Source organism: Theropithecus gelada, chromosome 15, assembly GCF_003255815.1.
Source record: "Theropithecus gelada isolate Dixy chromosome 15, Tgel_1.0, whole genome shotgun sequence".
Classification (NCBI taxonomy): domain Eukaryota; kingdom Metazoa; phylum Chordata; class Mammalia; order Primates; family Cercopithecidae; genus Theropithecus; species Theropithecus gelada.
This window is the reverse complement of record NC_037683.1, coordinates 43028027-43053964: the sequence shown is the minus strand read 5'-3', so window position 1 is coordinate 43053964 and position 25938 is coordinate 43028027. Positions and strand designations below refer to the sequence as shown.

The 25938-nt window shown below is 44.2% G+C and overlaps 1 protein-coding gene across 2 annotated transcripts in view; it reads left to right on the top strand.

The window, feature by feature from the left end:
• Positions 1 to 371: 371 nt before the first annotated feature.
• Positions 372 to 25938, top strand: part of ANP32B (acidic nuclear phosphoprotein 32 family member B) — a 31907-nt gene continuing 6340 nt past the window's right edge. For both annotated transcript variants that reach the window (XM_025359848.1, XM_025359847.1), the window contains exons 1-4: positions 372 to 784; positions 11795 to 11944; positions 15810 to 15932; positions 21527 to 21716. In XM_025359848.1, coding sequence (XP_025215633.1) covers positions 731 to 784; positions 11795 to 11944; positions 15810 to 15932; positions 21527 to 21716 — 517 coding nt within the window. In that variant the 5' untranslated portion in view covers positions 372 to 730. The remainder of the gene's footprint in view (positions 785 to 11794; positions 11945 to 15809; positions 15933 to 21526; positions 21717 to 25938) is intronic.

Below are 25938 nucleotides of genomic sequence, written 5' to 3'. Positions count from 1 at the left end.
TCAAAGCCTCTCTGTCCCCGGCTTCTTCACATTTCGCGCCTCCGCGGGCGTCGTGCTGCCCCCGTGAGCCTCCCCGGATGGACTGGGCTTTAGGGACCCCTGAAGCCGGACTGCCAAGCTTCCCACCAGCCCTTCCCGCGAACCTCCGGGCCCGGGCCGCAGACCCAGCTCTGGGCACGACGAGGTGGGGCCGGGAGGAGAAGTCTCAGCCCGGCGGGGGTCGGGGAAGCCCCCCCATCCCCGAGAAAGGTCTTACATCAGCCGCCCCACGTGCAATCGGAAGGAGGGAGGGAGGAAGTCGCTCCTCTACCCTGGCTGCGCCTTTGCCCAGCCTCCGCCCCGCCTGTCGCGCGTCTCCCCGCCCCGTCCTTGGTGCAGCCGCGGCCGCCCAGCCGAGCAGCGCCGCGCGGGGCCGAGTGAAGCCGAGCAGCTGCCGCGCCGCGTCGCCGGTTTAAGCGCAGTGCAGGCCGCGGCCGGGGGCGGCGGTAGTGAGCCCAGCGCTGCGCTCCAGCCTCCTTTTCCCTCCATGGTTTCTCTCCGCTCCCGTGAGTAACTTGGCTCCGGGGGCTCCGCTCGCCTGCCCGTACGCCGCCAGCCACCCAGGACCGCGCCGCCGGCCTCCGCCGCGAGCAAACCCTTCCGACGGCCTTCGCTGCGCAGGCCGGGACGCCTCTCCCCCCTCCGCCCCCGTCGCGGAAAGTTAAGTTTGAAGAGGGGGGAAGAGGGGAACATGGACATGAAGAGGAGAATCCACCTGGAACTGAGGAACCGGACCCCGGCAGCTGTAAGCAGAGCCCCCTCCGGGCGCCCCCTCCCCTGATGACTTGCATGTAATGGTGGCCACCTGCGGGGCCCGGCCTGAGGGTTCGCCGGCCCCGGCGCGGGGAAGAGCGCAGCTTGTGGGCTCGGACGGGGAAGGCGGGCGGGCGCGGAGGGGGGAGCGAGCGCGCGAGGTTTAACTCTTTGCCGCCCGCGGGCCCCTGGGGCGGCCGGAGGAAGGCAGCGGTGTGGGGGAAAGCAAACTTTGAGCGCTTCGCCCGCCGGGGTCTTTCCCCGGAGGGAGCGCGTGTGCAAGTGGCCGGCGGCGAGGGAAGGAGGCGGGGGTTGTGTAACGCTGGGAGCCATGTTTGCAGCCTCCCGGGATGCGCGGCCGGGCGGAGGCCGGGCCTGTCGAGGAGCTGCGCGGCCATCCCCGCCTGGGCCAGGCCGGGCTCCGCGCGCCCCGGGCCGGCCGGGGAAGGGGCGCGGATGAGGCGGGGCGGGGGGCGGCTTCTGTGACCGGAGCTCGCGATGGGCGCCGGCCCGGCCGAGGGCAGCGGCTGTGGGGCGAGGAGGGGGCTTTTTTCCTTTGAAGGGAGCGAGAAGCCCCCTCGGGCGCTTGGGCGGGCGCGGCCTGGCGCGCAGAGCGGGGGAGGGGCGGGCCAGGGCGGCGGAGGTGGCGCAACCGCCGCCCCTCCCGAGGCCAAGTTTGAAAAAAGGACGCGGTTCCCGCCATTTTTCAAGCCTAAAAATAAAACTTTCTCTCTTGTTTCCTCGCTCCCTCTTTGCCCTCGGCCTTGCCCACTCCGACCTCCCAGAGGCAGCCCGGGTCGACCGGGGCCAACCGTTGTGGCGACGGCTTCGCCCTTCCCCCTGCGCCGCGGCGGCGGAGCCCGGAGCCCCTGCCCCGGGAGGATGGCCCCTCCGTGTGGGCGGGCGGCGGCTCCTCACGCCAACCGGGGCGCGCCACAGGCCGCCGCAGCGCCATGTTGGCGGGTGCCCGTCTCCCTCCGCCTGGTGAGTCGGCCCACGAGCTTGGCCTTGCCCGCCCTCCCTCGGCAGTGGCTGTCGGCCGCCTCTTCCCGCGCCGAGCCCTCGGTCTGTTTCCCCCCGCCCCGCCGAGGCTTGGCTCCCACTGGCGGGAGCCGCGCGCCGTGGCCGCCGCCGACTCATCCCGTCGCGGGCGCGCTGCCGACCCCCTCCCCCTTCTTAAAAGGGCAACGGCAGGCGGCCACCCCCGCCCCGCGCCGAGCGTGCGGGGTTTCGGGCGGGCCTCAGCTCGGCGCGCGGGATTTTGGGCGGGCCTCGGCTCGGCTCGTGGGCCGGGCGGCCTCTGGCCTCCCACGTGCTTGAGAGCGGCCTGGTGCGGCCGGCCGCTCGCCTTCCGGGCTGCAGGGGCCTGAGGGCGGCCCTCTGGCGGCGCGGCTGCGTGGGCGTGGGTCCGGTCTGTGGGAATCGCCCCTTTCGTCTCCCGGTTTTAGCGCGGCTGCCCGCCGCCGCGAGCCCCCCGACTCCGCGAACCGGCGCGGGGCCAGGTAGCGCCGCGGCCGGGTGCCCCAGCGGTCCAGTGGTTTCCCGCCGAGGGCGGCCCCGCGGGGCCTCCCGCCCCGGGCTAAGCGAGCGGCCGGGTTTCGTGCCCTCAGGTGGCTGTGGTTAACGAGTCGCGAAGTTGTGGGAATTCGTCGACCAGGGTTCACCTGGTGTGCTCGACGTTTATATCCTTGCTTTCTAGTCTTTGAGGTCACCACTAACGCGGGGTGGGCCGGGCTCCACCGCCCGGCGCTGTCCCTCCCGGAGGGCCCGCGAGGTGGGCCGCTCCGGTGGTTCCGAGATGGAGGGTCGCGGGCGCGCGTTTTTCCGACCTTCCGTCAGACATTTTGTCCCCGCCACGTGCTAGCCTATAGCCGGGGCGTCCAGCTCGCGCCACAAAACTTGAGGAGAGGCGTTCTTGCCTTGGGAAGGTGTTCGTTCCAGACTTTTCCATTGCGGCATAATTGCAAATCCGTAGGATATGGACTAGCTAAAATTAGCCAAAGTGTCTGCGAGAGAAGTACACACGTGGGTCTTCAGAAATGCTTTAAAATCTTGAATTTGAGTTCTTTAGAATATGCTCAAACTAAAGGTCTGTTATAATTCTCGAGTAGTGTTCCCTCTGGGAAATAACAGTTGGCCTGCTGTTCCCCTTAGATGATGATTTCATATATGAAGTAATACTGCTTTAAAAACACATGATCTACAGGTGTTCATTTTTCTTTTTTTTCTTTCTTTTTTTTTTTTTTTGAGACTGAATCTCTCTTGTGCCCAGGCTGGGGTGCAGTGGCGCTGTCTCGGCTCACGTCAGCCTCCGCTTCCTGGGTTCAAGCGATTCTCCTGCCTCAAACTCCCGTGTAGCTGGGATTACAGGCATGCGCCACCACGCTGGGCTAATTTTGTATTTTTAGTAGAGACGGGGTTTCTCGCTGTTGTTCAGGCTGTTCTGCAACTCTTCACCTCAGGTGGTCCACCTGCCTCGGCCTCCCAAAGTGCTGGAATTACAGGAGTGAGCCACCGCGCCCGGCTGCGTGTTCATTTTTCAAGTAATCAACTTAACCTTCTTGCCAGTCAGGCCAGAGCCATTTAATTCAGTTAAATTAAAACATTTTCTCGGTAATACTATCCACATTTCAAGTGCTCAAACGTGACAAGTGGCTCGTGGATGCTGCATTGGCAGCACTGGCCTGCAGAATCCACTGGTTTATTATTTGAAGCCTGAGAAACCATTGAGGTGATGTGGTGCTTTTTGCACTTGGGAGAGTTTGTGAGGCCTTGAGACAGTGTTGCGGGAGCCAGCTGAGATTGTGGGGGTAGAGGAAAGTTCCCTTAGGGAGATTGAGACCAGTGGGAGTTAGGAACCCAGGTGGACGAATAAAACTTTGACCTAAAACTGAAGGGTTTTCAGGAAAAAATGCTGTAGATTTTGAAGGAAATTCTAAAAGAGAGTTTAAAGTGTTTTTCGCACAGAGGCATCATCTTTAAGGCAGATGAAAAGTTCGGAGATCACTCCCTTAAAATCACATTCAGCTAGTCATATGATACCTTATGTGCGATGTGCTGGAACATACCATAAACACCCCAGAAATTGGTGGCATGGTCAGCTGTTACACAGTAGGCTTGGCGTCTGGGATCCTGCAGACTTGGCATGTGGGGTAACATGAAGAATCCATTACCCCGTTGAAGGTATACTATTGTATGCATAGGATGCTCCAAAATATACAGAAGTGTCCCATGGTTGACCTTAATGATTTTAAAGTCAAATGAGATGTAAGAGTGTTTGAAGAGGGCGAATAGGGGTTTAATTGTAAATGTGTTCTTATGTTTAAGACCAGGTGGGCTTTTATTGTGTATGTGGCTTTTTTCTTATTACTGGGGTTTGAAGAAGACCCTAGTAACACTTTTGTTCAATTGGGCTCTTGTGTGTTCTGACTGAGGAAGACAAGAAGGTAAACATAAAAGTGTTACTAGGGTCTTCTTCAGTTCACCTATTACTTAACTATATCCCTATTCCTTATAAACACAAGTTTGCCAATTTCCCTAAGGGATGAGGGCGAGGGATTGTAAAGAAATACTGAATTTTTTTTTTTCTAAGTCCAAAACAGCTCTTATAGCAGCAGGGTATATTCTCATAGTGGAACAAAATGGCCTAAGATGGCATTTTAAAGTAATCTTCATGAAGAATGGTGGTTACCGTTTAAAAACATAGACAAGGATAGGAGCTATTTTGCATGACAAGGAAATATTTTATATAAAATATTAGCAGTTCACTGAGAGTAAATTGAACAGTGCTGGAATATACCATATATACACCATGGAAACTGGAGGTCTGGTCAGTAAGATGAGAAGACAGTGACATGCAGTAATTAGATATAAACCACATTTAGTTGTATTCCAAAATTGGAAAAGAATACCTGTTCTTTATGTGAGATTCTTATCCTTCCAGTAAACTGAACATGTCGCTCTGTTAGAAGCACATCATTAACCATGCATCTGAGGACAATCAGCCTTCCTATCAGCTCTGAGTTTTTCATTCAAAGTTAGAAAGCCAAGCATTTCCTTGCTGTGGCTTGCAATCTATGCCCCTGCGAAATGCTGGTGTGCTGTTTGCTGGATTGTGACATTTCATCTACCAAAATAAAAGCAGTCTTTACCTAGTCCCAGTTTACTGGGAAAAAATGTAGATTGTCTTTAACTTCCATCTTTTTTTGATCCGCACCCCCTCCCCAGCTTTTGACCTCTTTTGTTGTGTCTACTGTGATGTAATTTTGAGCTCAATCGGATATTCTAATTGGTTGCATAGCAACTAATCGGGGTTTTTTTCCTTGTATAAGTAATACATCTTCATTGAAGAAAATTAGATATAGATAGGCCAAAAAAATTGTAGGTATAGATAAGAAAAAAGAGGATAGACATACATGCCTAACCTACCATCTAGACACTTTAGTGTAGAGTCTACCAGAATGTTTAAATTTTTTCTAAACTTGGTTCATGCAGATAATCTGAATGCTAGCTAGCTTGTTTTGTTTAGGAAAAAATACAGTGAACATCTTTGTGTGTGTCTTTATTTTATAGACTCATTATTAATGTCTGCATAGATCATAATTTAAACATCTCAGGTTGTTCACAGGGATTTTGGCTGTTTTAAATACTGCTGAAATGAACATCTTATAATGTTATTTTTTCCCCCCTGCCAAATTGCTTTTCAGAATGGTTCCCTTATTTTAATACCCACCAGTAGGGTACTGGTGGGTCTTAAACACATTGGAGAACCACTAATATAAATCCGTTCTCGGCTGGGCACAGTGGCTCATGCCAAAATCCTAGCACTTTGGGAGGCGGAGGAGGTTGGATCACCTGAGGTCAGGAATTCAAGACCAGCCTGGGCAACATGGCAAAACCCCGTCTCCACTAAAAATACAAAAATTAGCTGGGGGTGGTGGCAGGCGCCTATAATCCCAGTTATTCTGGAGGCTGAGGCAGGAGAATTGCTTGAACCTAGGGGGGCAGAGGTTACAGTGAGCCAAGATAGCACCACTTCACTCCAGCATAGGCGAAAGAGTGAGACTCCGTCTCAAAAATAAAAATAAAATAATAAAAAGTTCTATTATTTTGAAAACATTATTTTAAATTAATGGGTAGAAGATTTGAACACTGACTAACTCAGAAGGATGGAAATTGCAAGGATGGCAGGAATTACTTTCTGTATTTTGGGATTATTTCACTTACCATAATAACCAGTATTGTTCTAATTAAAAGAATTGACAACTCACAAAGATCTTTAATTCCTCCATACCCTTTCCTCCTTTTATGGCAGAGACAACTGGTATAGTTGGAGAGCATCACCCCACCAGTTAGGTAAAGTTGATCTTTTTTCATAGTAGCTAGGGGAGTGGCAGATTAGCACATTGAAGAGAATGAAAGGGAAAAACATTTTTCCATCTCCTGTGGCCCCCACCTCCAATCGCTGGGGATATTCCCATAACCTAGACTCATCATAACTTAAAGAAGGACCTCATAGACATTTTGCCATTTAGAACTTAAAATGTGTGTGGTTTTTTTTTTTTTTTAAGAGAGAGATAGTGTTATAAATCATTGTTATATCTTCCAATCAGATCTGAAAAGGTATTTGGCCACACTGTAGTTCAAATTTTTCAATGAAAAAGTAGTAGGAAACTACTGTTTTGCTGCTAAATGTAGAAAACAAATATAAGAATTAAATAGGAGATAGTACGGATTTTTCATTTTTAAATGTTTACCTTAATTTGTGTTTGAGAAAAGGCAAGTTTAATTGGAGGATGAGGGAAGAAGAGGAGTGAATTTGGCCCCAAAAGTTAAACTGTCCATCTTCAAGCAGAAGGCCAGTTAACTCTTGGACCAAATAGATCATTATGCACAAATGAACAAGGGCCTGCCTAACCTTTTTTCATTAGATAACAGCTCTGGGAGGATTTGAGATATAAGAAGAAACTAGGACCTTTCTCCTTTGATTAGGACCTTTGGTTTATTCTGAATCTAGATTGGGAAGCTGTGGGATCATCTTGACCCCAGCCCCACTCGGTCTCTCAACCACACTCTTCCCAAGCTGTTATCTCCTTTGCAAGGCAGTTTAGATCTCTATACCCAGGGAGGAATGAAAAGAGATGATGAGGCTTAGTTAGCTCTGTGGAGATCCACTGAGAACCCCAGAGTTGATACAAAGATTGTTTTAAGCTGAAGATATTTGAGATTCAACGGATGCAGAGAGAAGCCTACTTGGAGTTTATCTGGCTAAAAGCAAATACATATCACATACGAGGGAATTGTCCCTTTGGAGTGTGCCTGTTCCCAGGAGAGAGGCCAAGAGTAAATCTCTGGTGGGGGTGGGGGGAGTAGTCTTACGGCCCTAAGAAAACAAAGACCACTCATATCTGTGTAGACAGACATTGTAAACTTGATCTCTCATCTGTTCTGAAAATCCCATTTGTGTTCCCTAAAGAAATCTGTTCTTCCCAAAAAGTTTTTCTCCTCCTATCTTTTCCTCTTCTAAGTTAGGTATATAAGCCCTACATTCTAACTACTCAGTTATCACTGAGCGTGAGTGCACCTGTGTATGTGTGTTGCACGTGTAAATACACTTTTTCTGCACCTCAAATGCCACTTTTCTGCCATTGAAACAATATCCGAGCTCAGAATACCTTTTCATTAAGGTCCTGTTGAGAACTTTCAACAACCTTGAAGTTGGCTGATGGAACATTTAGACCTGCTATCCTTGGGTACAGCCCTGAGTGGGGCCCTCCAGTGGTCTCTGCTTTATGCAGTAATTCCCGTTATCCTCTGTGCTTATTCCCCAGTGACTCATCTTCTCAATATGCTTCTTGCATTCTGTTCTTGGGGTAGCATGTTTCTTTACATTCTCAGCCTTGCTGGAAAAGTCAAGGGACGTGCCTTTTCTGCCTAGCCCAACAACTCTCTGCCCTATTTATCCCAGTGTATCCTATTGCCTCTTACTGGTAGAGGCAATAAAGGTCTCAGGTATTCATTTCCTGAACTTCTCACTCACTTAATAAACTCACTTACATCTCTGTCTATCCTAGCCACTCTCTTGAAGGAGCTGTCCCTCCTCCAACAAGGGTAAAATGATACCTCATTTTTAATATACATTTTTACTACTTACAGTTGAACCTTTTTTTTTTTCTGAGACAGAATCTTGCTCTGTTGCCCAGACTGGAGTGCAGTGGCGCAGTCTCGGCTCACTGCAACCCTCCGACTCATGGGTTCAAGCATTCTCCTGCCTCAGCCTCCCGAGTAGCTGGGACTATAGGTGCACACCACCATGCCTGGCACATTTCTTTGTATTTTTAGTGGAGATGGGATTTCACCATGTTGGCCAGGCTGGTCTCAAACTCCTGACCTCAGGTGATCGGCCTGCCTCGGCCTCCCAAAGTGCTGGGATTATAGGCCTGAGCCACCGTGCCCAGCCAAACTTTTTTTTTTTTTTTCTTTTAGCTGGGTCTCTGTCGCTGGGATTGTAGGCACTAGCCACTGCACCTGGCCTTGAACAGTTTTTTTAGTGTTGGCTATTTCTGTCTTTAAGAGCTTGTCTGTCCTTTGTTAGTGTTTCTGCTGGGGTATTTATTTTTTCCTCACTTAGGGTAAAAACGATAGAAGATATCCTCAAGAACAAGATAATGCAAATAGCCAGAATTTCCATAATCGAGAGGTTACAAAAAGTAACAGTCAAATCGGTAAATAATTTTGCAGCGGTTACAATGAACTACTCATTTAAAAGAGAAGTTGATGTTTTAAATAAAGAACTCTTAACTAATAACAGACTCAGATGTTTGTATTCTTTCACTTAGCAATGGATTCTGAAGACACAATCCTAAACACAGAAGACGTTTTAAGTAAAGATATGGCATTATTTATAGTAGGGAAAATTGAGCACAAATGTTCAACAGGGAGGATTGTAAAATGATTTATAGTATATCCACACACTGTAATTTATTTGGCTATTAAAAAATACTCTATGATCAGAAAGTTGGTCCCCTTTATGTCCAGGTTTTCATCTTAGTCCCCCGCAATTGTGTCACAAATCTCTGTACAATATTGCTGACAAACCTGTAACCATTTTTTTCCTCATTCAGCAGTTACGTAGGCTCTTATATAGTGATATAGTGGTAACCGGAATATACATGACCCTGTGATCATGGAGCTTAGTCTAGCAGTGACTTTTTTTTTTTTTTTTTTTTGAGATGGAGTCTCCTTTGTCACCCAGGCTGGAGTGCAGTGGCACAATCTCAGCTCACTGCAACTTCCGCCTCCCAGGTTCAAGCAATTCTGCCTCAGCCTCCCGAGTTGCTGGGACTACAGGCACATGCCACCATGCCTGGTTAATTTTTGTATTTTTAATAGAGATGGAGTTTCACCATGTTGGCCAGGCTGGTCTTGAACTCCTGACCTTAGGTGATCCACCCACCTTGACCTCCCAGAGTGCTGGGATTACAGGCATGAGCCACCAAGCCCAGGCAACAAACACATTTTTTAACCTGCATTTGAGTCCTCTGGTACTTTTTGATGACGCCTTGCAGTGGTTAAAGTGGAATTTTGCAAGTTGAAAGAAATGTCTTTAAGAGGTGATTTCACTCTGTGAGCTGAGAGGCAGTATGGCTAACTCTAATTCTTCTTCACTTCATTTTTGGCATATTGGTGTGTTTTGTATAACATTTTTGGATTATTTTGGATAGAATTTTAGAAAATCTCCCAAGGTAAATGGGAACATTTTAATTGTATTGCAGTACACTGTTTACATGGGTGGGTGATGGCAGTTGACCTTTCTAAAATTTTAATGGTTCGTTGGTTTTATGTTTAGTTTCTTTTTAATACAGAATAAATATATGCTTGTAAAAAATTTAGTACAGATATACGTAAACAGCAAAGGTCTCTGACGTTTTCCATTCCGTTTACCCAGAGGTTACTTTCTGGCCATTTATAATGTTCCAAGCCCTAGTCTCTACAACTTCGTGAGGTAGGTTCTATTATCTCCACTTTATGGGAAACTGAGGCACAGAGAAGTTAAGTGACTCAAACAAGGTCACACAAGTTCTGAGTGGCAGAGGAGAACCAGGATTCGATCCCAGGCATCTGTCTCCAGAGCCCAGCTTTTGTCAGAATTGACCTATTGAGTTTTCAGATGTGCTCATTTCTTATCAGAAAAGGGAAGAATGACAGAGATATCTAAATAAAAGTGGAAGGAAGGGAAGAAGTAAGTGGATGTAAAGAGTAAAAAGGATGCCTGGCTTCTGAAGAGGAAGTAGGGTAGTGAGAAGTGGTTAGGCACCTACTATGTTGTGGGTATTGCTGACTTGAAATCTGTTTCCTTCTCTGTAAATGGGGGAAGGAGAGTGGTGGTAAAAATAATAAATGATTAAGTACTCTATAATTGATAGCAATTACTAGAGTAGCATCATTGGATGTTGTATGAGAGGATGAGGACACTGTTAATAGCTCCTATTCTCTTTTCAGACTATCAGCATCTCCCTACCATACACATGCTTAATTAATGCTATTAAATATGGTAGGTTCACTAAAAGAATGCCTTTGTTGATGCAGTTAGAACGGTAATTTGCATCACTGTGAGTAGATCAAAGTGGGCTAAAAAGTTGCAACTTTCAGGATGATCATAGAGCAAGAATGGCAACATGGATTATTGTGGTGGATCTGCATGTAGACTATTAAGTAATCAATATTCAAAAGTTCAAATCATCAGATGTGATACTGTTTTTGAGACGGAGTCTCACTCTGTTGCCCAGGCTAGAGTGCTATCGCGAAATCTCGGCTAACTGCCACCTCCTCCTCCCAGATTTAAGCCACTCTCCTACCTTAGCCTCCCGAGTAGCTGGGATTACAGGCACTCACCATCATGCCTGGCTAATTTTTGTATTTTTGTAGGGAGGGGGTTTCACCTTGGCCAAACTGGTCTTGAACCCCTGACCTCAGGTGATCTGCCCACCTCAGTCTCCCAAAGTGCTGGGGCTATAGGCGTCAGCCACTGTGCCTGGCCAGATGTGATACTCTTGGATGGACTTAAATTCTGAAAAAGGAGACTGTGTAGCCTGAAAATGAAATTTAATTTATTATCTAGCAGTTCTCTCCTAGAAACTTGCAACGCAGATTGATCTTTGTTTTGAATTAAGTACTCTTGCATCCTGATTTCTTCACAGTGTCAAGATAATCTTGGCAAAGATTAATAAAACCAGAGTTGGAAAGTGTGTTGGTGCAGAAACCTCTAGCCAGAATCTCTTAGTGGTCTTGATAGGAAACATAAAGCTTTCCTCTTTTCCAGTGGTCATCTTCTGGGCCTTAAGGTAGAACCAGCCTACAGGGTGTCTTCACTCTGCATTTGCATTTAGATAAAAGCTGCCCTTTGGGGAACAGGCTGGAGAAAAGAAATAAGGGGAATACACTTATTTCACTTATATTTTAAGAACTATACTTTCTGTTTCTGGAAAAATAAAGAGTGTGTTTATACCCATGGAGTAATATTCCATCTTTGAATCTGTCAGTATATTGTTACTGAAGGCTTAATCAGTTTTTATCTTTTTTTTTTTTTTTTTTTTTTTTTGAGGTGGAGTCTAGCTCTGTCGCCCAGGCTGGAGTGCAGTGGCCGGATCTCAGCTCACTGCAAGCTCCGCCTCCCGGGTTCCCACCATTCTCCTGCCTCAGCCTCCCGAGTAGCTGGGACTACAGGCGCCCGCCACCTCGCCCGGCTAGTTTTTTGTATTTTTTTAGTAGAGACGGGGTTTCACTGTGTTAGCCAGGATGGTCTCGATCTCCTGACCTCGTGATCCGCCCGTCTCAGCCTCCCAAAGTGCAGTTTTTATCTTTTTATAACTAAGATCTAGGTCTAAGTAAGAGGCTACCTGTATATATGGGTGTTTTGCAGGATATTTATGGTAGAAGTTTTTGCATTATTTGTTTTCAATGTGTTTTTGAGCGCTTATCCTCTTTTCTTTGTCATCCACAGGTTCGAGAACTTGTCTTGGATAATTGCAAATCAAATGATGGAAAAATTGAGGGCTTAACAGCTGAATTTGTGAACTTAGAGTTCCTCAGTTTAATAAATGTAGGCTTGATCTCAGTTTCAAATCTCCCCAAGCTGCCTAAATTGAAAAAGGTAAGTGCTTTTTCTTTAACAGTAAAAGAGAATGATCCTGGGAAGGGAAAATGTATGATTTTACCTGTAAGGAAGCACTTAGTGTAGCAGAAAGCACATGGCCTTTGGAACTGGGCAGATAAGGGATTGAATTCTAGCCCTAGCATTTCCTTGATGGGCGCACTTCTGCAGGTTACTTAATCTCTCTAAGGCCCAATTTCCTCACCTGTAAACTGGTGGTATTACTTGACCTTGCAGAATTGCTATGATGTTTGGAAATAATGTATGTTGGGTGCTCAATAAATAGAAGTTAGGAAGAATAATTACTGTATTTTGTGAGTAATTTGTTAATTGTTATAAAACCAATTCTCTCTCCTTTCAGAAAAAAGGACCAAATGCTACATAAAAATGTTTTCTCTGGTCATTGCACATTTAACTGTCACAGAGTCCCAGAATGTCAGAACTGGAAGAAACTTTGCTCCTCTAACCCAGCCCCTTATTTTATAGGCACAGCAATAGTCCCAGAAAAGTGTAGTAATTTGCCTAAAGCCACCCACAGAAGTGGTTAGCACTAGAGCCAAAACTAGAACCCGTATCTCCTAACCCCCTATCATTTCCATTGTATAGGAAAAGATACGTGGTTATATAAGTCTTGCAGAATTCTCTGCCATTTCAATATTCACTTTACTAGGAAAGTTAAGTTGTACCTTTATTTAAACTAAGGCACACGTAGAAGGAAACGCAGTCAAACTTGGGCGAAGGTAGGTTGTTCCTAGAGCTTCGTTGAGTTCTGAGTGGGACAGTTAGTTTTTTGGTATTGGGGTTTGTTTGTTTGTTTGTTGTTGTTTTGCAGGGGGTGGAGTGGGTTAAGTATAATACATGAGGCTGGGCATGGTGGCTCATGTCTGTAATCCCAGCACTTTGGGAGGCCAAAGTGGGAGGATCACGTGAGGTCAGGAGTTCGAGACCAGCCTGGCCAACATGGCAAAACCCCTTCTCTACTAAAAATACAAAAAAAAATTAACTGGGCACGGTGGCATGCGCCTGTAGTCCCAGCTGCTCGGCAGGCTGAGGCACGAGAATCGCTTAAACCCAGGCGGTGGCTGAGGTTGCAGTGAGCCGAAATCGCGCCACTGCATTCCAGCCTAGGCGACAGAGCAAGACTCTGTCTTGATTTAAAAAAAAAAAAAAAAAAGTATAATACATGAATTAAAAAGTAGAAGTATTTTTTGTTTTGCTTTATTTGCCTTGCGTTAGGTAATATTAATAAATGCTCAGGCAGTCTTCATGAGTTTCAGGTGACCGTTTCTGATGAGAAAGAAATTTCCCCTTCTAAGTAAGTATATACTAGAGGTTCAAGTATAATCCTTTTATATTTGCATGGCTTATCAGTGACATTGGAAGCGCTGATTAGCCCAGTTAAACATAGGAAAGCTTTTTAGCATCTATTTACATAAACTTGATGCTAGCAGATCCTTAGTGTGTGTGTTGTGTTGTTTTCCTAGCATTCTGATTTTCCTGAATTACTCTTGGTCTCTGTAGTCTGTAATCTCAGACTTACTCAGAAATTCAGCCTATCAGTGACCGTTTTTATAGGGACTTTAATAAACCTTTCTGAATTCCGAATAGAGCTTGCTTGAGTTCTGAGGAGGACAGGGTTTTTGTTTTTGTTGGTTTTGGGTGGGCGGGGGCGGGCGTTAAGTTCATGAATTAAAATCTTTTAACATTTAAACATTAATCACTTCACTTATAGGGCTAATGAGAGGGAATCATACTTAAAGGCAGGTTGAGTGTACTCATGATCAATAAGAACTTTATTTTCTTCCTATTCCAGAACACAAACTGGTGTTGTTTTGTTTTGTTTTGTTTTGTTTTGTTTGTGAGATGGAGTTTAACTCTTGTTGCCCAGGCTGGAGTGCAGTGGCGCCATCTTGGCTCACTGCCACCTCCGCTTCCCACGTTCAAGTGATTCTCCTGCCTCAGCCTCCTGAGTAGCTGGGATTACAGACATGCGCCTCCACGCCCGGCTACTTTTTGTATTTTTTTAGTAGAGTTGGGATTTCCACTATGTTGGTCAGACTGGTTTCGAACTCCTGACCTCAGGTGATCAGCCCACCTCGGCCTCTCAAAGTGCTGGGATTAGAGGTGTGAGCCACTGTGCCTGGCCCAGAAACTGTTTTTAACGAGAATTAAGTACTGAAAAAAAAATTGATGTGTAAATGTCACAAATTTTCTAAATTTACACATCTATTTCATTTCAAAATAAATATGCTAATAAGTGTTTTGGTAGATTGCCTTGTTATTCCTACTCCCTGAGATACACATGTTAAAAGGATATGGATGTTACATGTGTATGTGATATTCTAACCACATGGTTTAAAACATGGGTCAGGAAAAGTGATCTCTGTTTTTGATTTACTAAAATCACCAATAAAGCTAACACTTGACTCTATTATTTATGGGCTTAAGTTTTTAAACTTAGACCATGACTGGGTATTTCACTGAAATATTCCATTGAAAGGAAAAAACTGTTTTGAAATGTTACATTTTCCTCTTCTGAAATATTTAACAACACCTTAAGCAGCTGACTTTTTTTTAACTCAGTTTTTCAGCAAATATTCATATTTTTAAAAATTACTCTACTCTGCATTATGTAGTACATTTCATTGCATGGCAAAAACTTCATTATATGAAGCTTTCATGCTATTCTAGGTACGTAGCATAATAAGGAGGACATGGATATTTTGTCTGGCTTCAAATCATAGGCCCACTGTGGTAACAGCTGGGTGATCTTGAGCAAGTTTATTTTCCTCATCTGTAAACAGGAGTGGTAATTCTGCCTACCCCATAGAGTTTTTGTGAGATCAGATGAGTTAAGGTGTTTCTAGTGCTTTGAGCAGTGCCTGGCATTTAAATACTATGTAAGAGTTAAAGTTACTATTGTTGTTGGCACTTTAAAAGAGAGAATTAGAACCAGCTGTGTAGCCGAGTTTTCTTGTCTGCAAAAGGAAGAGCTTGAGTTAGATGTTCTTCACAATGCTTTCCAGGCTCCAATTCTTTCTACTCTAAGATTCTAATATTCCTTGGTGAACGCTTATTCCCTCATTGGCACATTACTTGCCTGTGCTACTTGACCTGCAGCTTAGAAATTAGAGTAGGTTCTAATAAAGGCTAGTGCCAGGTTTATGCAAGATGTGGCCTCCAGGGAGCTGGTTTCATAAACCTGAGCCTGTTGACCCATTCCCTTTCCTGAGGTTATCAAGCTTCTTTATGGGCTTACTTGTAGGGCCCGTCCCTCTCTCATAGCTTTCAGAGCAACATTCCCTGGTGGCTTCCAGGTGTAGAACTCCGCAGTGTATGTCAGTATTGTCCAGAAATTAGGTTTCAAGTGGGCATTGCAAGCTTTGAAGGCACACAAAATAAGCTGCTCAGAATGCACAGACTATTAAACCATTTACCCTTTCTGGCAGATATAGGGTATTACAACTTGTCAAAGGATTCTAATTGGTTTTGACCTACTTTTTAAGTTAGAAAATTTATTTGCTGATGTTAGAAACCAGTTCTTGAGTAAGCTGTTAGTAGCAGCTGATTAGGAAAACACAATACTTCTGACCTTTCCTTCTCCTGTTAATTATTTGGATTTAAACAAAATGAACACGCATGCCCTGATAGAAATATGGATCATTTGATCTTGATACTTCTGACCTTTCCTTCTCCTGTTAATTATTTGGATTTAAACAGAATGAACACGCATGCCCTGGTAGAAATATGGATCATTTGATCTTGACACATATTTGAGAACTGTATTGGTTACTTATAATACCTTAAATGATTTGTTTTTCTCTTTGTGTATTTGTGTTTGTGCTGTATCCATTTTCTCTTGCAGCTTGAACTCAGTGAAAATAGAATCTTTGGAGGTCTGGACATGTTAGCTGAAAAACTTCCAAATCTCACACATCTAAACTTAAGTGGAAATAAACTGAAAGATATCAGCACCTTGGAACCTTTGGTAAGTAACCGAGAATTTGGAAACTGGGATTTACTGGTCATTTTCATTTTCATATTTCTTTATAGTGTTGGGGGGGGAATTACTGGCAATAATAATTGGTTGAGAAAGTGGTGGTTTTTTACTTTTTATAGAAGTCCCAATTTTAAAGATCAGGGCCTCTCTAATTAGATGTATTCTTGTAACTTTGCTCTCTCCCTGCCTGATATTGTGGTGGCATCCTTCAGAAGAGAATTTTTGGGGGTATTTTGTTTTGGGTCCACTTTTGAAATTTATATATTGACTGTATAGCCTTAAACATGTCTCTTAACAATTTTTTCCCTCAGACTGGCCAAGCCATTATGCACTTTTATACTCTAACAGAAAAGGCTATTTATGTTGTGTGGCATGCCTGAATTGTAGATGGAACAATCAAAGACAGCTCCATTTTAAGCTTTAAGTCATCTAATTCATGATCTTGTATTCTAGCTGGATTATTGTTGCCTAGAGTTTTGCATGGAAACCCCAAGATCATCCTCAGTCTTACATATTGGGATAAGATATGAAAAGCTAAGTTTTAGTGCCACTTGGGTTTTAGACTTGCTGTGTGACCTTGGGCAAACTGCTTCTTCTCTCTGGGCCTCAGTTTCCTCATTTATAGCAGGGAGGATAATAATCCCTGCCTTACCTCACTTAGGAGTTCTGAGAATAAGATAAAGTAATGTATTTACTTTGCTTTGTAAGTTAATGTACTTACTTTGCTTTTTGTCCAGTTTGTGTGGAAGTTGTAGTGGCCAGAAAAGGGCTTCCAGAGGCAGGGGGCTTAATGCAGTTTGTAGGGCAGCCCCGTAGGCTGTGCTATTTGGCAGAGGGTTATGTAGCATATAGGTGTCTTTCAGAATCCAGAAGAGACCCTAGAGGGTGAGACATTTCTTTTCTGTTGTCTCTATTCTGATGTCAGAGTATATTAAAATATGTGGATTTCACATCACTTGTATAGAATGCTCTGTTGATATTTCAGGGGAAGACAGAGTTAAATTGTAGCTTCTTTTATAATGAAGAGGACTTCCTGACAAGAGTTAGAAGATCTTTTCCTTCCTAAACAGTTTGAGACTGCTCCAATACAGATTTAATCACCTTTTACTGAGTCTCTGTGTGTGTGTAATATATGTATTCTTTTAGAGAGGTCTCACTAGGTTAGGCCAGGCTGGTCTTGAACTCCTGCCCGCAAGTGATCCTTCCACCTCGACCTCCCAAAGTGCTAGGACTACAGGCCTGAGCCACCATGTCTGGCTGAGTCTCTTTAGTTTTACATTTCATTAAGTTGTCCATATTTAAGAGCTCATATTTCTCATAAATGTAATGCCTCACCAATGCTCCATGCATTTTGCCCTTTTTCCTATTACAGGTATACCCAGATACTCAGGCTCTTACAGTTTCATTCATTTCCTTCAAACCAACCCCCATTTCTAGTATTTAAGCCAACATTTACTGACTTTTGCTGCATCCAAGGACATGAACATTTGCCCATTGTATCCTTATATAACCCAGGGAAGAGAGAATGACTGTCCTCTTTTTAGAGATGAGGAAGCTGAGTTTAGAGAATGTAGATAATTGTTCGGGACAAATGGCAGAGTAGGGATTCAAATCTAAGTCTAGGCTGGGCACGGTGTTTCACGCCTGTAATCCCAGCACTTTGGAAGGCCGAGGCGGGCAGATCACTTGAGGTCAGGAGTTTGAGACCAGCCTGGCCAACATGGTAAAACCCATCTCCACTAAAAATGCAAAAAATTACCTAGGCGTGGTGGCAGGTGCCTGTAATTCCAGCTACTTGGGAGGCTGAGGCAGGAGAATCACTTGAACCCAGGAGGTGAAGGTTGCAGTGAGCTGAGATCATGCCTCTGCACTCCAGCCTGGGTGACAGAACGACACTGCATCTCAGAAAAGAAAAAAAAAATCAAAGTCTGCTGTGCTTTTCATAGCCCTTGGGACCTGTTCTTCTCTTTCCACCTGTAAATTTATTTCATGCCCAAATTTCCTTAAGCTGGGAATTCCAACAGGAGCACCAAATTTTAATTGCTGATGCTTTCCCATTCAGATGGGCTACACTAAGCCTTTGTTTATTGGTTAGTGACAGACATACTAATCCTAGGTTGTTGTGAGCATAAGAAACCCTTCTCCTCCCGCCCCCTGTTTTTTCCCCCTCGTTTGATTTTTAAAGAACAGAGTAGCAGGCAGTACCTTTTCACTGTTGGCTAGTTGATGACTGGCCATTACCTGATTCTCGTGGCAGCCTGAATCCTCTGATGATCAGAAGCCTTTTTCAGTGTTGTAGCACACAGCAATGGAGCAGAAGCAAATACTGTGTGGGAGTTGTTTGTTTGCTTAAGTTTTTTCCTGATCTGGTCAGTAATGTATAAGAGGACCCTCTGGTGGCTGTGAAAGTCTCAGTCCCCCAGGATAGTGAAGGATGAAAAGTAATCTTGGTTGTGTTCACCATTTTTAGAGGATCTGCTATACCCATACACTTACTGGGTGCTTTAGGCATGTTTTATTAGTAATTGTCAAAAAAAAAAAAACTTGGCTACAAAGTGGATAGAAGTAGCATGGCCCTTATTTTATATTGAGGAAGCTAAGGCTTGGGTGAGGCTGAATCCCTTGTCCAGAGTCACACACCCTGTGGCAGAGCCACAGGGCTGCACACCAGAGCTGTTTCGAAAAGCCTGGGGTCCCGCCATTCTGCTGTACTTGGCACTGAGATTCCTGGTGGTGCTAGGTTGGTCTCCTGAAGTTCTAACTTGGAGAAGGTGAAGGGGGGAGAAGTTGGGTCCATTTTGACTTCTGGCAGTATTCTTCAGTGGGGAAAAACACCATCCTCATCCTCATTAACCACATACATTTTGAACACCGTCTACTTTGAGCCCAGTTCTTACAGTCAATGCAATGATTGTGAATGCCTCTGCTTGCTACAGGGACATTAATCGAGAGACAAAGAAGGCATCAATTCAAACTTCCTTGGACACCTTTTTTAAGAGACCTGGGCCATCCAAACCATCCCCCAAAGCCCTTCTAAATTCTAAGAAGGCAAGCAAAATTATTGTTAATAAAATGTTTAATGTTTATTATGGCTAGCCTATTAGCTTACATCAAATTTCTGGTATGGTAGAGTTGTAATTTTTTGTATCAGTATTTACACATTACATTGGGATCCTGAATAATCTGTGTATAGTGTATTTTGTGCCTATTGGGCCTTAAAGCACAATTTTACTACTTTCAGCAGTTCCAGAGCACTATAGTTATTTGGGATTTTTGTTGTTTTCTTGCTTTCATTTCATTTTTCAACCTACTGATTGGCATGTCCAAATTGTTTGATAAGGGGTGCTTTGCCAGGAAGTAGCCAGAAATCTCACATAATTGTACAGTTTCGGAAACAGGAGCGCCTTGGAGGCCCTGTATACTGGAAGAGTCAGTGAAACTAGATAGAGAAATGACTTTTGGTATTAAAAAGCATTAGATAAATATCAGAGGTTGTATGTGTTTTTGTGCACCTATTTCTAGGAAATAATTCTGAAATATAAATGGCTCATTCCTTTTAAGTGGAGAATTTTTAGAGTGAACCTTTTTGGAAAAGCTGCCTGAAGCTGACACTCTAGCTGGCATCGAGTCAGTCTTTGTGAAGAGAAAGCCAGTATGCTAGCTAGCTGTCTGGGGTGGCATTGCAGCATTTTTTTCCTCTTTGGCAAGAAGTCATACCTAGGCTTCTGGAAGTCAGGGCCTGACTGGAAGGAAACCTAATCTGAAAATTACATGTTACAAAAGCAGCTCTACGACCAGAAGGGCTGGGGACAGCTTTCTTAAGAGGTCAAGGAACTGACTATATAAGCACATTGTTTGGTCCACAGACTCTTGGATCATTGTACAATTTATGTTTTGAGGGGTGCAACGTTTGCCTGTTGCTGTAACCCTGCTGCGTGTTCCCTGCGTGAATAAAACAAGTGTGGGAGCCTCTTTCTTGATCAAGAAGATGAAGTTTCTTCATGTGCAGGGGTCAGTAGCCCTTTTCTCTAAGGGCCAAATAGTAGGTTCATTTGGCTTTATAGCTTGTTTATATAGTCTCTGTCACAACTAGCCTGCTTGGCCATTTTAGCACATAAAGAGCCATACATAAATAAATGAGTGTGACTGTGTTCCAGTAGAGCTTATTTTACAAAAACAAGTGGTGGGCCAGAATTGGCCACTGGACCACTGGTTCCCAACCCCTGCTCTAGAGCCTTGAGGCAGATTTTCATATCATTTTATATCTTCTCAGAACTACATAGATACCTTGAGTTCTGAAAATAAGGTTTTGTTTTGTCTGCCTTTCTTCTCAGGTTGTTGTGAGTGTTGTAACAGCTTTCCTAATAAAGCATCAAAGCCTGTTAAGCATCAACATTTATTTTTTAGAAATTATTTCATGTGGAGGTCCTCTTAATGTTTGGGTGTTTTTAGTACTCTTTTCTTAGAGAATACCAAGGATTTTCTCTTGATTCAGAACCATTAAAGGTTGTGTCTGTGAAGCTATCTAAATATATGTACTTATTACTCCTATTCTGGAAGGCACCAGGCTATGTGCTACTTCACATTGGGTTTGCCTTTCATAGGCTGCTCCCTCTTCTATCTACAAGGGTCTACTGTCGCTTCCTGTTGCTATCTCCTGACTTGCCTATAGTGTAGTCTCTTAATTTACCCTTAATCAAAACTTAATAGACCTAGGATTGAAATGCTAGTACACATAATAAATGAAGATCTGAGTAAATACATAGACATTTTCCAGTGCACTTTGACTACTCAGAAAACTTAGGCCACCTTTTTATAGGTTAACTGTTTTTAGATAGATGAAACTGATGGTTCCAAAGAAATAAGGTATTGCAACAAAATTTCAAGGTATGGTAAATAAAATCTGAAGAACTTCACATCATAGGAGTCTGGTAACATGTCAGTCTTTTCCCCAAACATTGAAAAAGAAGAGTGCAATGTTTCTCCCTATTTCTGAAGTTTCAACTCTGCGCCCCTCTGCTTTTTCCCCAGCCTGTATTGACTCCTGTCTTCCCTGAAAATAGCTGCATTGCCACACTTTATATTTTATTTCATTCTCTAGTGTTTCATGTCTGTGCCCTAAGTAAAATTGTAAGCACCCTGAGATTGTGTTATAAATCTCTGAATTTTTCTCTATACTACCACCCTAGAACATTAAAGACTGCTTGATACCCAGGAAGTTCTTAATGGCCATTTGATTACTCCAATGTTAACATTTGTTTCAGCTAAATTTATTAAACTGATTGTCTCATACTGTGAAAATAACTGGATTTAATAAAAATTATTTTCAATTTATATTGCTTTAGACTACTACGCTGCCAGAAAAACACAGTTCTCTGGGAGAGTAGATAAAGGAAGAGAGGGACTAAAGTCTAGTAACCTAATATAAAGGTTGCAAAAGACTTGATGTGTTTTTTTGTATATGAGACTGAATGGGTAGCAGGAATCGAATATAGAGCCTAGAATTTTACCTCTTCAAGAGATGGGTTTGTTACTTATATTCCTTTGGTTTAGGAGTTGTGGTTTTTGATCCTTTTCTTCAGAAAAAGTTAGAATGTCTGAAAAGCCTGGACCTCTTTAACTGTGAGGTTACTAACCTGAATGACTACCGAGAGAGTGTCTTCAAGCTCCTGCCCCAGCTTACCTACTTGGATGGCTATGACCGAGAGGACCAGGAAGCACCTGACTCAGATGCCGAGGTGGATGGTGTGGATGAAGAGGAGGAAGATGAAGGTGAGTAAGCTCAGCATCCAGTGAACCTGATGTCTGCCTTTCAAAGCATCTGATAAAAGCTATTGGATGTTGGCCGGGTGCAGTGGCACACACCTGTAATCCCAGCACTTTGGGAGGCCAAGGTGGAGGGCATTGCTTGAGCCCAGGAGTTTGAGACTAGCCTAGGCAACATGGCAATACCTTGTTTCTACAGAAAATAGAAAAAAAATTAGCCAGGTGTGGTGGCACATACCTGGAGTCTTAGCTACTCAGAAGACTGGAGGCTGAGGTGGGAGGATCACTTGAACCTAGGAGTTTGAGGCTACAGTGAGCCATGATTGTGCCCCACTGCACTCCATCTCAGAAGACAGAGAGGCTGCCTCAAAAAAAAAGCTACTAGATGTTCTTACTATTGAGGAAAAGTGTGTGTGTGTGCACGCACGCGTGTGTGTGTATTTTTTTTAATGTAGGCATTCCATTAAATTGATAGCTTAGGCCTATTTCATAAGACCCTGGCCTCAATGGATCCTCCCACCTCAGGCTCCCCAAGTGGTGGGATTACAGGGATGAGACACTGAATCTGGCCCGGGAAGCATCTCCTGAAGCCTACAAGCTAGGTTAGGATGCTGTGCGTATTAAACTGTAAACCCCTTACTCTTACAGGCTTGCCACTCTGCTCTTCTCAAGTCTTCCTACTTCAGGGGTCTTCAACCCACAGGCCACAGACTGGTACCGCTCCATGACCTGTTAGGAACCAGGCCGCATGAGCGGTGGGGAAGCCTCATCTGTATTTACAGCCACTCTCTATTGCTCATATTACTGTCTGGGCTCCACCTCCTGTCAGATCAATAGTGGTTGGTATTAGATTCTCATAGGAGCGCAAACCCTGTTGTGAACTGCACGTGTGAGGGGTCTAGGTTGTGTGCTCCTTATGAGAATCTAATGCCTGATGATCCAAGGTGGAGCTGAGGTGGTGATGCCAGTGCTGGGGAGTGGCTGCAAATACAGATTAACATTAGCAAAGAGGTTTGACTGTACAGAGATCATAATAAATCAATTGCTTGCAGACTCATCAAACCCTATCTGTGAGTGGCAAGTGACAATTAAGCTTCATCTGGTGGCAGGCTTTATAGTGGCAAGTGAGTTGGTGTACTTCAGTTGTACAGCTGCATCTGGTGACAGGCTTTAAGTCAGAATCTGATGCTTATTTTAGTCCGTGCCTGGCCTGCCCATTTTTTTATTTACCACTTCCATCCGCACCTCTTTCCTGCACTGCGTATTCGTCTAAGTCACAGTTTTGGTAGGCCCACAAGCTAACCCTATCCAACATGAGTAAAAAACGTCGCTGGAGAACTTCTTTGTAAAGGGGGAAAGATCCAATAATGAGACAGCGGAAGACAAGACTGCCAATGAAAAGAAAGCTTCATTGAAAAGAAAATACCATGAGTGCTACTTAAATTACAGGTTCATTGCAACAGACGATTCACATTCTCCAAGCCCACTTTGTATAATATGTGGCAACCAGCTATCCAATAAAGCCATGAAACCTTCGAAACCGCTTCACTGGTTGGGCACAGTGGCTCACGCCTATAACCCCAGCAGTTACGGAGGCCGAGGTGGATCACCTGAGGTCAGGAGTTCAAGACCAGCCTGGCCAACATGGGGAAACCCCAGCTCTACAAAAATACAAAAATTAGCCAGGCATGGTGGTGCACACCTTTAGTCTCAGCTTCTCTGGAGGCTGAGGCATGAGAATTGCTTGAACCTGGGAGGCAGAGGTTGCAGTGAGCTGAGATTGCGCTGCTGCACTTGAGCCTGGGCGATAGAGCGAGACTCCATCTCACACACACACACAAAAAGTTGCTTCACCACTTGGAGACCAAGCACCCTGCATTTTAAAGACAAGCCTTTGGAGTTTTTCAAAAGAAATAAATGTGAACATGAAAAACAGAGGCAATTATTGAAAGCTTCCACTTCATCAAATGTGACTACACTGAGAACATCTCATCCTTAGTGGCCAACTGCATTGCTAAAGCAAAGAAGTCCTTAACTAACTGCATTGCTAAAGTACGCCCTTTACTATTGAAGAGTTGATCCTGCCTGTTGCTAAGGACATTTGTCGTGAACTTTTAGGAGAGGCTGCAGTTAAGCTGCAGTTCAAAAGGTGGCACGTGTTCCTCTTTCGGCTAGCACCATAACTAGATGAATTGATGAAATAGGAGAGGATATTGAGGCACAGTTGTTAGAGAGGATTGATGAGTCACCGTGGTACGCAATGCAGGTTGATGAGTCTGCCAGTGTTGACAACATGGCAACAATGCTTGTTTTTGTGCGATATATTTTCAGGAGGATGTGCATGAGACTATGTTATGTGTACTTCGTTGCCAACCAACACCACAGCTGCAGAACTATTCAAGTCTTTTGAATGATTACATATCAGGAAAACTGAATTGGTCATTTTGTGTCGTATATGCACAGATGGAGCGGCTGCCATGGCTGGACGGCTTTCTGGTTTACTACTCGAGTCAAAGAGGTCACTTCTGGATGTGAGTCTATGCACTGTGTCATCCTTAGAGAAATGCTGGCTAGCTGACAGATGTCACCTGAACTTAACATTTTGCAGGATGTGATTAAAATTATCAACCACATTAAAGTACATGCCCTTAACCCATGTCTGTTCACGCAGTTCTGTGAGATGGATGCAGAGAATACTTCTCTTACACAGAGAAGCGAGGTGGCATTCTAAAGGTAGATCACTGGCCAGAGTTTTTGAGTTACGAGGCCTGCTCCAGAGATTTCTTTTAGAATTAACAGTCACCACTAGCAGAACATTTTAGTAACAGAATAAGTGGTAAAACTTTTTTTTTTTTTAAGTTCAGAGGTTCACGTGCAGGTTTGTCGCATAGATAAACATGTGCCATCCCATCACCTAAGTATTAAGCCCACTGTCCATTAGCTAGTCTTCCTGATGCTGTCCCTCCCCAGCCCCCACTTATAAGTGAGAACATACGTTATTTGGTTTTCTGTTCTGAGCATTGGGATTTTTGACATGTTTCAAACAGTAGCAGTGATTTTGAAAGAGCCAAGGCCTTCTTTCTCGCAGCTGGTGCATGATCATCTATCTCAGCTTTCAAAAGAGTTTGAGCATTACTTCCCAACCACAAAAGACCCCAACCTGGGAAGGAATGGATCCACGACCCATTTGTGAATAAGCCAGGTCAATTGACTTTGTTCATGCTTGAAGAGGATCAACTGGTTGAGATCACAAATGGCAGTGGCCTTAAAAGTATGGTTTGAGATAACTTCAAAATCTCTATATTCTGGATTAAAATCAAGGTGGAATATCCCGAGATTGCCAAAAAAGCACTGAAAAACCTGCTTCCATTTCCAATATCCTATCTTTGTGAAGCAAAGGTTTCTGCAGTGACAGCAACCAAAACAAGATTATGGAGTATACTGGACATAAGCAGCACACTTCGGGTGTCAGTGTCTCCCATTGCCCCCAGATGGGACTGTCTAGTTGCAGGGAAAACAAGCTCAGGGTTCCCAATGATTCCACATTATCATGAGTTGTGTATCATTATATGTTACAATGTAATAATAGAAATAAAGTGCAGAATAAACATAATGCATTTGAATCATCCTGAAACCATCCCCCGACCCACAGGCTGTGGAAACATTGTCTTCTACAAAACTGGTCCCTGGTGCCAAAAAGGTTGAGGACCACTGTCCTACTGTACTACAGTCATCATCTTGGGTAAATCTCTTGATTCATAAGGCCTGACACTTAGTAGGTACTTGGTACCTGTTTGTTATTGCTAACTATAAATAAAATAGCTTTCCCTTCCATTGACATATGACCAGAGTTTAAAAAGGTAATGATTTCAAATAACTATATGTTAGATTCCATTTTTCATTCACAAGGGAAAGAATCTCTGATCATAACATAGAATTAAAAGATGATTTTCAGTAGTATTGGCATTTGACCCAGGATGTTTACATATTTTACAGATTTACTGATTTTAAGAAATAACTAATACTTCCTACCCAAGATATCACTCCTGTTAAGTTTGTGTTTTCTTTGCATGCTGAGTTTGTTTACTCTCAGTCGCTCTTAGAATAAAACACTTCTTACCTCCAGGTGGCTTAGAGCAGCAGTCTCCAACCTTTTTGGCACCAGGAACTGGTTTCATGGAAGACAGTTTTTCCACAGATGCGGGAAAGGGGTTGGGGGCAGCAGCTG